The sequence below is a fragment of the Carcharodon carcharias genome, chromosome 11 (genome assembly GCF_017639515.1).
Source record: "Carcharodon carcharias isolate sCarCar2 chromosome 11, sCarCar2.pri, whole genome shotgun sequence".
NCBI classification, from domain to species: domain Eukaryota; kingdom Metazoa; phylum Chordata; class Chondrichthyes; order Lamniformes; family Lamnidae; genus Carcharodon; species Carcharodon carcharias.
In genome coordinates, this window is record NC_054477.1 from 61,126,089 (window position 1) to 61,141,630 (window position 15,542).

The 15,542-nt window shown below is 37.8% G+C and overlaps 1 protein-coding gene across 1 annotated transcript in view; it reads right to left on the reverse strand.

The window, feature by feature from the left end:
* Positions 1–15,542, reverse strand: part of ddx10 (DEAD (Asp-Glu-Ala-Asp) box polypeptide 10) — a 274,853-nt gene that overhangs the window by 133,557 nt on the left and 125,754 nt on the right. The window contains exon 14 of the mRNA XM_041198686.1: positions 932–1,063. Within this exon, the coding sequence (XP_041054620.1) occupies positions 932–1,063 (132 nt within the window). The remainder of the gene's footprint in view (positions 1–931; positions 1,064–15,542) is intronic.

A 15,542-nucleotide genomic window follows, 5' to 3' on the forward strand; every position in this document is an offset into this window, starting at 1 on the left:
TATGTCAAACAATTTGGAAAAATTAGTTTCATTTCAGTGGCAAAAATTTAAATTTGGCACAAATACTCCATAATGCAAATGCTCTAAATATAGATTTAATAAGCAAGCTTTCAAAAAGCTTTTTTTACAGCTAATCTTTGATATCATTTTCTTGATTTCTAGATAAATTTATGAAAATAATTAATATTACGAACATACAAAATAGGAGTAGGTCACTCAGCCTCTTAAGCCTGCTCTGTCATTCAATAAGATCATAACTGGTCTGATTGTAACCTCAACTCTATATCCCCACCTACCCCTGATAACCTTTCACCCCCTTGCTTATCAAGAATCTCTCTAATTCTGCCTTAAAAATATCCAAAGACTCTGCTTCCACTGCCTTTTGAGAGTTCCAAAGATCCACGACCCTCAGAAAAAAAAATGTTCTCATCTCTGTCTTAAATAAGCAACCCTTTTTTTAAAACAGTGACACCTAGTTCTAGATTCTCCCACAAGAGGAAGCATCCTTTCCACATCCACTCTGTCAAGACCCCTCAGGATCTTGTGTGTTTCAATCAAGTTGCCTTACTTTAGAAATGTAAAGTGTTCTGTAAAGAATGTAGCCTGAACCCATGGCAATTGCAGGGAGAGTGTAAAGGAAAATGTTAGAATATTCCATAGCTTCTGTGAAATGACTGCCATCATCTAATTAGAACTTGAGATAAACTTTCTTACAGGATTCACAGTGGTGTGAATTGCAGGATTCAAAGCAAATATGTGATTGCTTTCTGTATCATATCTTATTAATCAAGCACTTCAATTTTTTTAAAACTTGTCTAAGTTCTGAAAATATATACTACATAAAATGTCAGATGACTGAAGTTTAATTGATATAATGAAATGAGTCAGAAAAATAATCTACTTGTTTGGGTGTCTACCTGAAAAAGCTCACCTCTCCTTCTTCATTGAAAGTGACTTTTGTATTCACTTTAAAATTTTTCTTCAAGGTTTTCTTTGCTTCTTTGACTTTTGTCTTTTTTGTTGCTGTTTTCTTTATTTTTTCTTTCTCCTCTTCAACAGGTTTCTAAGAAATAAAAATGTGAACATAAAGGTTTTGACTCTATACAAACAAAATCTGACTGGATTACTGGAACCCATGGCAATCAACTTATATGTACACATTTATCTTAAGTAGCAAGATTAATGTTTGCTTACAGATCAACAGTTTTCATAAAGAATGTTGCATTCGTATTGTTCGAGTACAGTTGTAAATGCTTCCGTAAAATTCATTTCAACTTGATTTGGCCTACATAAAAACTGCACAGAACTAAACCTGCAGCATACTGTGAAAGAAATGTTACAAACAATAGCAAAAATTCACCAAACCCTAAAGATTTATCAGGGAGTAATTCCCATCATAAAAGAACAGGCTTCTTCTTTGCCATTTTTCACACTTGTAATTCTTAGAAATGCAAGAGATCAAAACTGGAGAATTAAAATAACTTTTTTTTTGCTGTTTTCAAATTAATGTATGTATGTAAATAACACATGACTTAAAGCATTTCACTGTGGATATTGAATTAAGCAGTCCAGAAAGTTCAACCTTGAATTGTGGGGAAATAGTTGTTCTGAGCAAAAATGTCAATAGAGGTCTACAAGTGGCCTCCCCTGTGTAAGAGGAGTAAAACAGAGTTCCCACTCTAATTCTAATCCAGTTATCTGAATTGCAAAGTGCAAAGATGGACTCAGTTAAAACATAAGAACAGAAGAAATAGGAACAGGAGTAGACCATTCGGCCCCTCAAGGTGCTCTGCCATTCAGTAAGATCATGACTGATGATCTTGTGTTTCGATTTCCACATTCCCGTCTAACCCTGATAACCTTTGATTCCCTCCTCTAACAAGTATCTATCTACCTCTGCCTTAAAAAATATTCAATAAGCCCGCCTCCACCACCACCTGAGGCAGAGAATTAGAAGTCACACAACCCTCAGAAAAAATTTCTCCTCATCTGTCCTAAAAGGGCGAACCTTAATTTTAAAACAGTGCCCATTAGTTCTAGACTCAATCACAAGAAGAAACAGCCTTTCAACATCCACCATGTCAAGGCTGTTCAGGATCTTGTATACTTCAATCAAATCACCCCTCACTCCTCTAAACTCCAGTGGAAGCAAGTCCACTCTGGCCAATCTTTTCTCATAAGACGACCCACTCATTCCAGGTATCAATCTAGTAAACCTCCAATGCATTTACATCCTTTCCTAAATAGGGAGGCCAAAACTGCACACAGTATTCGAGGTGCAGTCTCACCAATGCCCTGTATAACTTAAGCATAGCATCCTTACTTTTATGTTCAATCCCTCTCGTAATAAAGGATAGCATTCCATTAGCCTTCTTAATTACTTGCTGTACCTGCATGCTAACTTTTTGTGACTCATACTAGAACACCTAGATCCCTCTGCACCTCAGAATTATGCAGCCATTCTCCATTTAAGTAGTCCTCTGCTTTTTTGTTCTTCCTACCAAAGTGAACGACGTCACATTTTCCCCACATTAAACACCATTTGACAGATCTTTGCCCACTCACTCAACCTTTCAATATCTGTCTGCAACCTCATGCAGCCAGTTGTGAAGCCTTTTATGGAAACTGGCTCATACATAACAATTATTTTGATGAGATTCTAGATAGCTCCTAGTGGCCATAAGTTAGAAATTTTCACAGAAGAGATGGATTAAAGAAAGAAAAAGCATTTCTGATTGCAACCATAAACAAAGCATAACACTGATCAATGAATTTGGCCCCATTTGTCACGTATCTCAGTGGTGAAGTAGTACTAACTACCATTTGAAGACAACAGTTATGAATTTCAAGGAGCAACCATTTTCTAAAAGAGGATAAAGCAATTTTAAATATTTTCATAAGACCTGTAGTACAAGGAATCTAGCACAAATTCTCAGGTATACGTCATAAAATTGTTTTGTGCTCTACTGGCTTAAGTCTCATCAAATCAACTTACAAAAAACCCGGTAATCTACTAAAATGAAAGTATTTTCATTTATATGGCATCTTTCACAACTTCAGGACACCCCAAACGACGGCCACTTTTATAATATAGTCAAATGTAGTAGCTGATGCATAGGTCCCACAAACAACAATGAGACAAGTGGCCAGATAATCAGTTTTACTGATATTGGTAGAGGAATAAATATCGGACTGGATATTGAGAATTCTCCCGCTCAAATCGTGCCATGGGATCTTTTAAGTCCTCAAGGGGGCAAAGGAGGCTTCAGTTTAACATCTCATCCAAAAGGCAGGACCTCTGGCAGTGCAGTACTCCCTCAGCACTGCACTGAAGTGTCAGCCTAGGCTATGGGTTCAAGTCTCTGGAGCGGGGTTTGAACGCCCAGCCTTCTGACTCAGAGACTGGCTTTAAAAATACTCATTTTACATGATCATCTGTTACACTCGGTTGTTATGATCCCTGTAGAGACCGTGCACAATAAAAAAGAAATCGATGAATTTCGTAATGAACGAAATTACACCAGAGGATTCCACGGCTTAAAGCAAATTAATTTACTAGACAACAAACAAGTAAAGCAAATACTACCAAATAAACACTGTCTTCAGTGAATACTTATACTTTAATTATGTTTTTTATTCCTTCATGGTGTGTGAGGTGGTGAACCACCTTCATGAACACTAGTCCACTTGGTGTAAGTACACTCGCAGTGCTGTCAGGGAGGGAGTTCCAGGATTTTGATCCAGCGACAGTGAAGGAATGGTGATATAGTTCCAGGTCAGCATGGTGTGGGGCTTGGAGGAAATCTTTCAAGTGGTGTTGTTCCCATTCATCGGCTGCCCTTGCCCTAGGTGGCAGAAGTTGCAGATTTTGAAGATGCTGTCAAATGAGACCTGGCGAGTTCCTGCAGTGCATCTTGTATCTGGTACACCCTGTTGCCATTATATATCAGTGGTGTAGGAAGTGAATGTTTAAGGTGGCAGATGGGGTGCCAATAAAGCAAACTGCTTTATCCTGGATGGTGTCAAGCTCTCGAGTGTTGTTGGAGCTGCACTCATGCAGGCAAGTGCAGAGTAAATGCACACTCCTAACTTCTGACTTGTAGTTGGGGGACAGGCTTTGGGGAGTCAGGTGAGTTGCTCACCCCAGAATTCTCAGCCCTGACCTGCTCTTAGCTACAGTATTTTTATGACTGGTTCAGTTAAGTTTCTTGTCAATGATAACCCCCAGGATGCTGATGGTGCAGAACTCAGCAATAGTAATTCTATCAAATGTCAAGCGGAAATGATTAAATTCTCTCGTTGGAGATAGTCATTGCCTAGCACTTGTGTGCTGCCAATGTTACTTGCCGCTTATCAGCCCAAACTGGAATGTTGTCCAGGTCTTGGACACAGACTGCTCAGTGTCTGAGGAATCACAAATGGTATGAACACTGCAGTCAATAGAACATCCCCATTTCTGACCTTATGATGGAGGAAAGGGCATTGATGAAGCAGCAGAAAACAGTTGGGCCAGGGACACTACCCTGAGGAACTCTTGCAGTAGTGTTACATTTTTGCTCTGCTATTATTAGAAAGCACCCATAACAACTTTACTTCAAGGATGGTATCAAATTTTATTTCCCAATCCATTACAAAACATTTCTGGTATTATGATGCCCTTGATAATTTATTGCACATTTTAGCTAAGTTTCTGTGTGTACCGTAAGTGCCTCCTCATGTTTAGTCCGGGCTGTCATTACAAGCTCGCCAAGAACAGATGAATAAGGAGGGTTGGGTTCGGAAATATTCATGCAAGGTGAACATTTCACTTAAAAATGGAATGCTTCATAAATTTTCTGTCACAGTAAAACTGATCAGTTAAAACATGTGTTGTCCATGCTAACTCATTCTCTTTAATAGGAATGCCTTAGAGTAAAATTAATTCGACTATAACTGACCCATGGATAAAAATGCTTACAGCTGTGAAAAGAGAAACCACTTTCTAATGATGTAGGTCAAGCTGTTATATAGTTGAATTTACAACACCAAGAACTCGGTTTTCCAGTGTGAAGTATCTGACCACTTGATGTAGCTCATGAAAAATTTCTGGTCACATTCAATCTTTCTGGTGAAATAGCTATGCTTCTTGCACTTTAAAAATAAAAAAATATAAAGTGCAAAAGAAAAACTGATATTTGCCATTTTCAAATTGCCACTTATTCAGAATGCTACAAATACTATTTTATATAATCTTCATACATTGAGTGATACATTTGCAGAAGCTATGACATGTAGCTTCTTTGGATGAGAATGGGGGCTGCAGGGTGGATGAGCTGACTAACCATGGCACTGTGGTACAGTAAGCCATTCAGGTGGGGGGAGCAAAAAGGAATGTAGCGTTGGTAGGGGACAATATAGTGAGGGGGATTGAAACTGTTCTCTGCAGCAAAGAGCAATGCCCAGTGCCAGGGTTCAGGACATTTGCTCAGAGCTGGAGAGGAACTTAAAGTGGGAGGTTTGAGAACCCAGTTGTCATGGTCCATGTAAGTACCAACAACATTGACAGGATGAAAAAGGAGGTTCTGCATAGACAATATGAGAAGCTAGGCACCTAATTAAGCAGAATCTTAAAGGTAACCATCCCTGGATTATTACCTGAGCCATGTGCAAATTGGCACAGGGCAAATAAGATTAGAGAAATGAAGGTGTAGCTCAAAGACTGGCATGGGAGAAGTGGGTTCTGGTTTGTGGGGCACTGGCACCAGTATTGGGAAAGTGGGATCTCTACCGCTGGGACGGTTTCCACCTGAACCGTCCTGAGGCTGATGGCCTCGCGAGCTGCATAACTAGAGAAGTAGAGAGGGTTTAAACTGAATAGTGGGGGCAAGGGATCAAATTTGGGAAGATGTGGTAAACCAAAGAGAAGAGACCAGGCAAGAAAGGAATATATTAATATGGGAAACAGAATGTGATAGGAAGGAATAGAGAGTACGAATCAAAATGTAAAACAGCAGTCAAGGCTAGAGGTTACAGAAATAATAAAAGGAAAAAACTAAAGACTCTGTATCTGAATGCACACAGCATTTGAAACAAAACAGGTGAACTGATAGCACAAACAGAAATAAATAAGTACGATTTGATAGCCATTAGAGACATAGCTGAAGGATGACATAGATTGGAACCTGAATATTGAAAGATACATGGTATTTAGGAAGGTCAGGAAGCCAGGAAAAAGTGGAGGGGTGGCTCTGTTAATTAATGGTGGTATTAGCACATTAGAGAGGGATGACTTAAGCTCAGGAAACTGGGATGTCAAAGCAGTTTGGGTTAAAATGAGAAATGATAAAGGCAAGAAGTCACCTGTGGGAGTGGTGTACAGGCCCCCTAATTGTGATGACACAAGGGAGAGAGTATAAAGGCAGAGACAATGGTAGCTTGTCAAAGATGCAGCAATAATCATGGGGGAATTTTAATCTACATACAGACTGGAAAAATCTGATGGGCAAAGGTAGCCCAGATGGGGAGTTCACAGAACTCTTTCGGGATAGTTTCTTAGAACAGCACATTCTGGAGCCAACCAGAGAGCAGGCTATACGAGAACTGGTCTTGCGCAGTGAGATAGGATTAATTGATAACCTCATAGTGAAGGCACCGCTAGGTAGCAGTGACATAGTATGATTGAACTTTACATTCAGTTTGAGGGGAAGAAGAGTGAGTCCAAGACTAGTATTTACACTTCAATAGGGGTAGTTATGAGGCCATGAGAGCATAGCTAGCTAAAGTGAACGGCTGGCAAATGAGGTTAAGGGATAGGTCAATAGAGGTTCAGTGGCAAACATTTAAAGGGATATTTCAGAATATACAGAATAGATATATTGCAATGAGAAAGAAAAATTCCAAGGGGAGGACTCACCATCCATGGTTCACTAAAAACAATTAAAGACTGTATCAAACTTAAAGGAAAAGCATATAATTGTACAAAGACAGGTGGCAGATCAGAAGATTGGACATAATAAAGAAAAGCAAATAATGACAAAAAGATTAATACGGAGGGAAAAATTAGAGTTCGAGAGAAAGCTAGCTAGAAATATAAAGAAAGATAGTAAGAGTTTCTATAGGCACTTAAATAGGAAGAGTTAACAAAGTGAGTATTGGTCCTGTAGAAAGTGAGTCTAGGGAACTAATAATGGAAAATAAGGAGATGGCAGATGAATTGACCAAGTATTTTGCATTCACTGTAGAGGATACAAGTTACATCCCAGAAATAATTGTAAATCAGGAAATGGAAGGGAGAGGCATTCAGGAAATTAAAATCGCCAGGCAAATGGTACTTAGAAAACAGCTGCGGGCTAGGTCCTGATGGACTTTATCCTAGGGTCTTAAAAGAAATGGCTAATGAGATGCACTGGTTTTAATTTTCCAAAATTCCAACATTCTAGGAAGATTCCATTAGATTGGAAAACAGCGAATATAACTCCTTTATTCAAAGAGGGAGGGAGACAGAAAGCAGGAAATTATAGCAGAGCACTTGGAAAAATTCAAGGCAATCAGACAGAGTCAACATAGTCATAGGGGTTAACAGCACAGAAAAGGGCCCTTTGGCCCATCAAATCTGCGCCGGTCAAACAAGTTTTGTGGAAGGGAAATCATGTTTAACCAATTTATTGGAGTTCTTTGAGGGAGCCACATGTGCTGTGGATAAAGGGGAACCGGTGGGTGTACTGTACTTGGATTTCCAGTAGGCATTTCATAAGTTGCCACATCAAAGGTTATTGTGGAAATTAAAAGCTCGTGGTGTAGGGGGAACATATTGGCGTGGAGAGAAGATTGGCTAGTTAACAGGAAACAGAGTTGGCATAAATGGGTCTTTTTCTGGTTGACAGGATGTAATGAGTGGTGTGCCACAGAGATCAGTGCTGAGGCCTCAACCTTTTATAATTTGTATAAATGACTTAGATGAAGGAACAGAAGGTATGGTTGCTAAATTTGCTGATGACACAAAGATAGGTAGGAAAGTAAGTTGTGAAGACAACATAAGGAAGCTACAAAGAGACATAGCTCCAGTGCATTGGCAAAAATCTGACAAATGGAGTATAATAAGGGCAAATGTGAAATTGTTCACTTTGGCAGGAAGAATAAAAAATGAGTATAATATCTAAATGGTGAGAGATTGCAGAGCTCAGAGATTCAAAGGATCTGGGTGTCCTACTGCATGAATCACATAAAGATCGTATGCAGGTGCAGCAAGTAATTAGGAAAGCTAACAGAATGTTATTGTTTATTGAGGGGAATGGAATACAAAAGTAGGGAGGTTATGCTTCAGTTGTACAGGGTGAGACCACATCTGGAATAGTGTGTACAATATTGGTCTCTTTATTTAAGAAAGGATGTAAGTGCATTGGAAGCAGGTCAGAGAAGGTTTACTAGACTAATAACAGGAATGGGCGGGTTGTCTTATCAGAAAATTGGACAGTCTAGGCTTGAATCCACTGGAATTTAGTAAAGAGGCGAGTTTATTGAAACCTTTAAGATCCTGAGGGGTCTTGACAGGGTGAATATGGAGAGGATGTTTCCTGTTGTAGGAGAATTTTGTTTATTTATGCAGGCTAAAATAATCCTTTTTTTATTTATTTTGGAGCAGCTTGCTGGGTTAGTATGCTAAAATACAAAAATAAAGGTAGTAAACTTTTAAATAATTCATTCCATACCAAAATAAGCTGGAATCATTCACATTTCTAAAGTTTCATTTATAGCAGAAACAAAAGTTAAGTCAGCAAAACCGGGAGGGAAATAAAATTAATTGTGCCAATCTAAACCATAAATTTAGAGCAGACAAAATGAACAAAAGTAATCGCATTGGTGTACTTAGTTCATTGTAAATGTGCAAACTACATAGTCTTAACAGCTTAGACAATGACTTAGATCCATTAAAACTACACTGTAGTGAATCAACATAGAACTCAAGTAATTGTGTACTAAAATGCTTTCTGTAAAGATACTGCCATACTGTGTAAAAGAAAGCCTAAAATAATAAAAAGCTACTTGTGAAAAAAGAGCACTGTAATTGAGACTTAAGAAAGAATGGATTGTGCACACTGAACTTCTCTATATTTTGGCACGAAAAATTAATCTTGTACTTGGTGTATTGAATTATCTCTAATTTCTGTAATAATCCTGTATCTCTGATGTCACACATTTCTATAGGCCATTTTACTCACCAGAGAAGCTTCCCCAATGCAAAATAATGCCTGCCAATCTTTAAAAACTAAGAAAGATTGCGTACAGTATATATAAAAAAAACTAGTAGCTGGGCAGAAAATGAATTAGCAAAGATAGGATCATAAGAAATAGGAGCAGAAATAGGCCATATGACCCCTTGAGCCTGTTCCACCATTTAATAAGATCATGGCAGATCCTTGACCACAACCCACCTTTTTGCCTACCCCTATGCCCCTCTATTCCCTGAGTACACAAAAATCAAGCACTCTCAATCTTGAATATACTCATTGACTGAGCATTCACAGCTTTCTAGAGTACAGAATTCACAACCATCTGAATGACGAAGTTCCTCCTCATCTCAGTGCAAAATGGCTGACCCATTATCCTGAAGCTATGGCCCTTAATTCTAAGCTCTCTGGTCAAGGGAAACAGCCTCTCAACATCTACCTTGTCAAGCCTTCTAAGAATTTTACAGATTTAAATGAGATCACACCCCTAATCTTCTTCACTCCAGGGGATATAGGCCCATTCTAATTAATATCTCTCCACAGGACAGCCTTCTCATCCCAGAAAAAACATTAGAGATGTGAGAAAAAGTTGATCTGATTCTTCTAAGTCACAAGCATCTTAATCAGTTAATAAATTATGGTAATGCACATGGGAATATGAAGAATAATCGCAACATTTTCACAAATTTGTAACTCACACTAGCACCAGCAACTACAGAAATGAAATGCAATTCCAGGGCCACTCTAAGTTGTAGTAATACAAATCATATTGTTCAATCATTTACCTAGGCACTTTTTTTTTTAACCGTACTTTTTCTAAATTAATGGCCTATACCGGGTATATGTAGAATATGATGTACAGTTCTTTAAATTTTTTTGTAAGCATTAGTAAACCAGGAAGAAATTTTAGAATATCTACAATTCTTTTACAACTTTTAACTGAATGTTCAGAACTTTGGATCTACTTATGCTGTTCATATGTGACATCAATTAATTAACTACTTTTCCAACTTTTAACTGAATGTTCAGAACTTGGGATCTGCTTATGCTGTTCATATGTGACATCAATTAATTAATTACTTTTCCAAGGGTTACTTCTATCAACGTCAAGTTTCCATAGGCCACTCATTCCAATTTAAATGGAAACCACAGGTAGCACAAATTGAAATGGCAGTATATTACTATCATCATACAATTGCTATTTTTTCCATTAATACGAGTTTGTCAGATCTAAACTCAGCAAAATTTAAAGTCAGTGAAATATCCACAATTTGCCATTAAATGACGTACCAATTTTAAGTATACTAAAATTTTGGTCTTGTAGCTTAATGATGCAGCAACTTAGTTCTTGGTGCACTAAGTAACAATACACAGAGATAGCAAAGAACAAATCTTCCCTAAATTTTTCAACAAAGAGTTTCTGATATTAATGAACCTATTTGAAGGAAAAGTCTGAAGAAGGGTCATACAGACTTGAAACGTTAAATCTGTTTCTCTCTCCACAGATGCTGCTAGACCTGCCGAGTTTTTCCAGAGTTTTCTGTTTTTGTTTCTATTTGAAGGAAATACCGAGTAGAGAAGAGAAATGACCAAATTCTATCAGTAAATAGCATCGATCTATGTGCTACAACGCATCAGCAGGCTGCACTGGCTCTAAAGGGGGCAGGCAGATTGTGACTATGATTGCTCAATACAGATCAGAAAGTAAGAACTGTGGCCTGAACTGAAGTGCCTTTAAGGATGATTATATTGATGTTTGTTTGATGAGCTTAATATATGGACAACTGGTCAGGCTTTGGGTAAGCATAGCCTAATTATTAAGAATCCAGAGGAAGCTTTAAAGTAACCTATATCAAAACAGGGTTGCATAAGGATTGAAGAACTAAGCTTTGAAAACCCAAAATTCTGTGATTATCACAGAACAGATTTTCTTTTTCTAAAGTGGTTTCCATTCATATTTTTCTTACTTTAATGTGAGAAACTTGTCTTATTTGTGTTTAGTGTTTGAATTCAAAATATTGTGGAAACTGTGTAATTTATATATTCAAAATGGATACCAGCTTCTCTCGAGTAAGTGGGATGTCTGATCTACAAAGGAGGTGGTTCTCGGGATGGTGCCATGCCTCTAAGGGGGCTGAGAAGAAATAAATTTCAAATTGTTTTATTCTTCATACTCAAATTGCAGGTCAATTAATCAATGGATCAATGACAATTGTCTACCTTTGCTGGGATCTACACTTGATTTCAGTACACATGGATTCTGCTGGACCTATCTGGGATTCTTTTGGGGAAATTTCTGGACAAGCTCTAACTGAAGGGACATAATTGACGCGAGCATTAATACTGCCTCCCATCTATACGGCAGTTTCCTGTCAGAAATTAAATAGGACAAAAATCTGGTGGTTCAAGTTTCCACTTCGAATTTGTGGCCCCGTCAAGAGAATTAAGCCCCAGTTGTACCTGTTTCTCTCACTTCTTCAGATACATCCTCTCAAATTTTTAATGAAATAAATGAAGCAATCAATTTATCACGAACAATAATATCAAAGTGAGGAAAATGCATCGGGACATGAGCAACTAATTAAAACAATTTCTGAGTTCAGTACTTCTGTACTGCAACCTGAATTGGTATCAAGGTAATGTTGTGGATTATAAGTACACTTTTATCTCAAAAATCATAAAATAATTATTGTTGGAATTGGAAATGGTGCATTGATGTGGTAAAAGATGCAATTCTGAGTTTTGAATTTCAGTCAGATTGTTAAAGCAGAGTAAGAAAAAACTTGCAAATCCATCTAATCAATAATACATTTAACCCTAGTTTGTTTGATGTTGGCATTTGGAGGAGATTTACATTAGCTGTTACTTAGCAGTATTAATGGCACCACCCCTCATGATCTGATATGCTAAAGAATCCTATAATTATCGGCTATAGTCATTAGATTGCCATGATATTGTTGATCCTTGAATGCATTTACAAAAAAAGTCTTGCATTTATATAGAGCCTGCTAACTAATAGAAGACAGAGTTGGCATAAGGGGAGCATTTTCAGGATGGCAACCTGTAACTAGTGGAGTGCCACAAGGATCAGTGCTGAGGCCACAGTTATTTACAATATATATTATTGACTTGGACGAGGGAAGTGAATGTACTATTGCCAAGTTTGTGGATGACACAAAAATAGGTGGGAAGGCAAGTGGTGAGGATGACACAGTCTACAGAAGTATATAGACAGGTTAAGTGAGTGGGCAAAAACTTGGCAGATGGAATATAATGTTGGAAAATGTGAGGTTATGCACTTTGGCAGAAAGAATGGAGGAGCTGAATATTATTTAAATGGAGAAAGACTGAAGAAAGCTGCAGCACAGCGGGATTTGGGGGTCCTTGTGCATGAATCTCAAAAAGCTTGCATACAAGTTCAGCAGGTAATAGGGAAGGCAAATGGAATGTTGACCTCTATTTTAAAGGGAATGGAGTTTAAAAATAAGGAAGCATTGCTATAACTATACAAGGCACAAGTTAGACCACACCTAGAATATTGTAAACAGTTTTGGCACCCTTATCTAAGGAAAGATACACTGGCATTGGAGTCAGTCCAGAGACGGTTCACTAGGTTGATCTTGGGCATGGAGGGATTTTCTTTGAGGAGAGGTTGAATAGGTTGGGCCTGTACTTATTGGAGTTATATGTTTATTGAAACATGTAAGATTAAGTGGCTTGACAGGGCAAATGCTGAGAGGTTGCTTCCCCTTGTGGGAAAGTCTAGGACCAGAGGGCATAATCTCAGAGTAAGGGGTCACCCATTTAAGACAGAGATGAGGAGGGATTTCTTCTCTCGGAGGGTAGTCAATCTGTGGAATCCTTTAATGTACCGGGCTATAGAGGCTGGGTTGTTAAGTATATTCAAGGCTGAAATTGACATTTTTAATCAGTAAGGGAATCAAGGGTTACGGGGAAAGGGCAGGAAAGTGGAATTGAGGATTATCAGATCAGTAATGATCTCATTGAATGGCAGTGCAGACTCGATGGGCCAAATGGCCTACTTCTGCTCCTATGTTTTATGATCTCATGATCTCAGAAGAGCACAAGGCAAATGGCACAACTCTTGCACATTCCCTCGTGACTGGTTTAGAATGATGACTGTGGGACACAGGTCATCAGTTTGCCCGCATTCTAAGACATCAAATGGCACATGGGAAGCTCAAGTTGTCATAAGTTATTGAGAAAGAAATAAACCTTCAACACTTAAATAGAATAAATTCCAAACCGCTCAAGAGTTCTGATGAATTAAAAGAAAATCACACCATGCCTTCACACTAAAACATTCTACCTGAACATAAACAGTTTCAGTTTGACTTTATGCACATTAAGTAAGGATAGCTACTTTAATCTCATGTTACTCTCTTTTGAAATGTGAAACGATTTTAATGCTTAATTTTGTTCTAAATTCAAGAAGAGAGTAGCATTTTTAAATATTTGAAATGAACTGCATTAGTAAATGTATCCAAATCTATGATTTAAAATCCTGAAAGCAATTCCCAAATTTGCAGTTATTTTATTCAGCATTAGACAGTCCTTCATGTAAAACACCCTTGTTCTTTATCAGAAACCAGCAAGTGATGTGGGCACTCCGCCTATGGATCAATTTTTAATCTGAAGTAAACGTCACAAACTCTAGTATCCAAAGCTGTTATCCGCAGCATTCCCAGTTAATTATCAAACACAATGAGGTGAGATGATGGTGATAGTTTTGTAAAGAATGTTGTTTTCATAATTTTAACATGGGGTGAACTTCATATTCTTACACTGAACAGTTACATAAGGCACAGCCAATAAATTCAATGTCCATTCTGTGGGTTAGAGCTTTAAGTAACATCTTCAGACTTGTGCAAATCTAAATAAAGTGTTTAATAAATAGATATGTGGCGTGCCTTTGGTTTGGACACAGTCAAATAAAATTTAGGCAATCTTTTATCTTCACCAGCTAGGAATCACTAAAGTGCACGCTATCTGAAAGAAACCTTTACATGTAGAAAGACTTTTTCTGTTTGGAAGAAACTAATTGTTAGATTCTGGCAGTTGACTGTCTATCAGGACATGGTCTTCTGGCCATATCCATGGAGTTGGATCAATGTCTATCCTATCAAACATGACACACCTAGCTGGAAACTTAGTGCAGGCGTAGGGAAAGTCATGTTTAATAATTTAGTTTTGAGGTTTGTTATGTGTAATGATCAAGTAGTTGAACCGTATTAATCAATTAACCTAATTTTTTTTTTTTGTTTTTAACCTAATGTGATGTTCTGCTTAATTGTAATTGATTAATACGGTTCAATTACTTGATCATTACACATAACAAACCTCAAAACTAATTATTAAACATGACTTTCCCTACGCCTGCACTAAGGTTTCCACCTACAGCTCCATGTCCTAAATTAATTTAGCCTTCCTTTTAACTTGTAGTGCCTTGAAGAGAAACAGTCACTTTCTTTCAAATTACAACAGGCCTATGTATTGCTTTGGTTCTGTAAATTCTATGTAATTCCTTTACATGTATCAACTAAATGTATCATGCTGTATTTTAAAAAGTGTATATTGCTACCTTGTCTTTAACGCACTGATTATCTTTGTATACATTTTATATATGAAGTAACTTTGTAATTTCTGTATTAGTTTAAGGGATGTGCTACTTTGTACTCTTTTAATTAACTTTGTTTTATAGCAGATGCTGATGTTTGGAACAAATACTAGCAAGTAACTTCCTTCAACCAAAACACACTGATAGGCACCTGTTTTAAGGAGAACTCTACAGAATACCTGTACACCAATTAGGCATTTGGGCCACTGAGCCCAGAAATATTAATCATTAAGACCTGACAATACATGCTCTTTATCTCAAATAAGCAGACAAAGAAAACGTCTAAATGTCCCATTATCTCAGTAGAAAGCTATAAAAGTTAATGAAATAGTAGAAAAAGCTACAATGAGGGGGACTATCCCATAAGTAATTGCTACCTTAGGGAACTAGTCAGGAGATAGCAGGAAATGACATCAGTAGAAAACCATCACCCTTAAGAAACTAATCAGAGATTGATGTGTTACCTCAACCAACTGGAGTTCAGGAACACCATCTGATTATTCACAGGGGCTGTGCTAGAAAGAGTTAATAAGCATCAGCTTTCAGCAGCACAGTGCACCACTTGAGGCAGATGAGCAGGAAGGAGATAGACTACAGTCAACAGAACAAGAGACAGCGCTGCGATGACAGGCGGATCGCGAGCCAAAGTTCCAGTATATCGCTGCCTTTCTTAAGTGTCACATTTTTGTATGCATTGT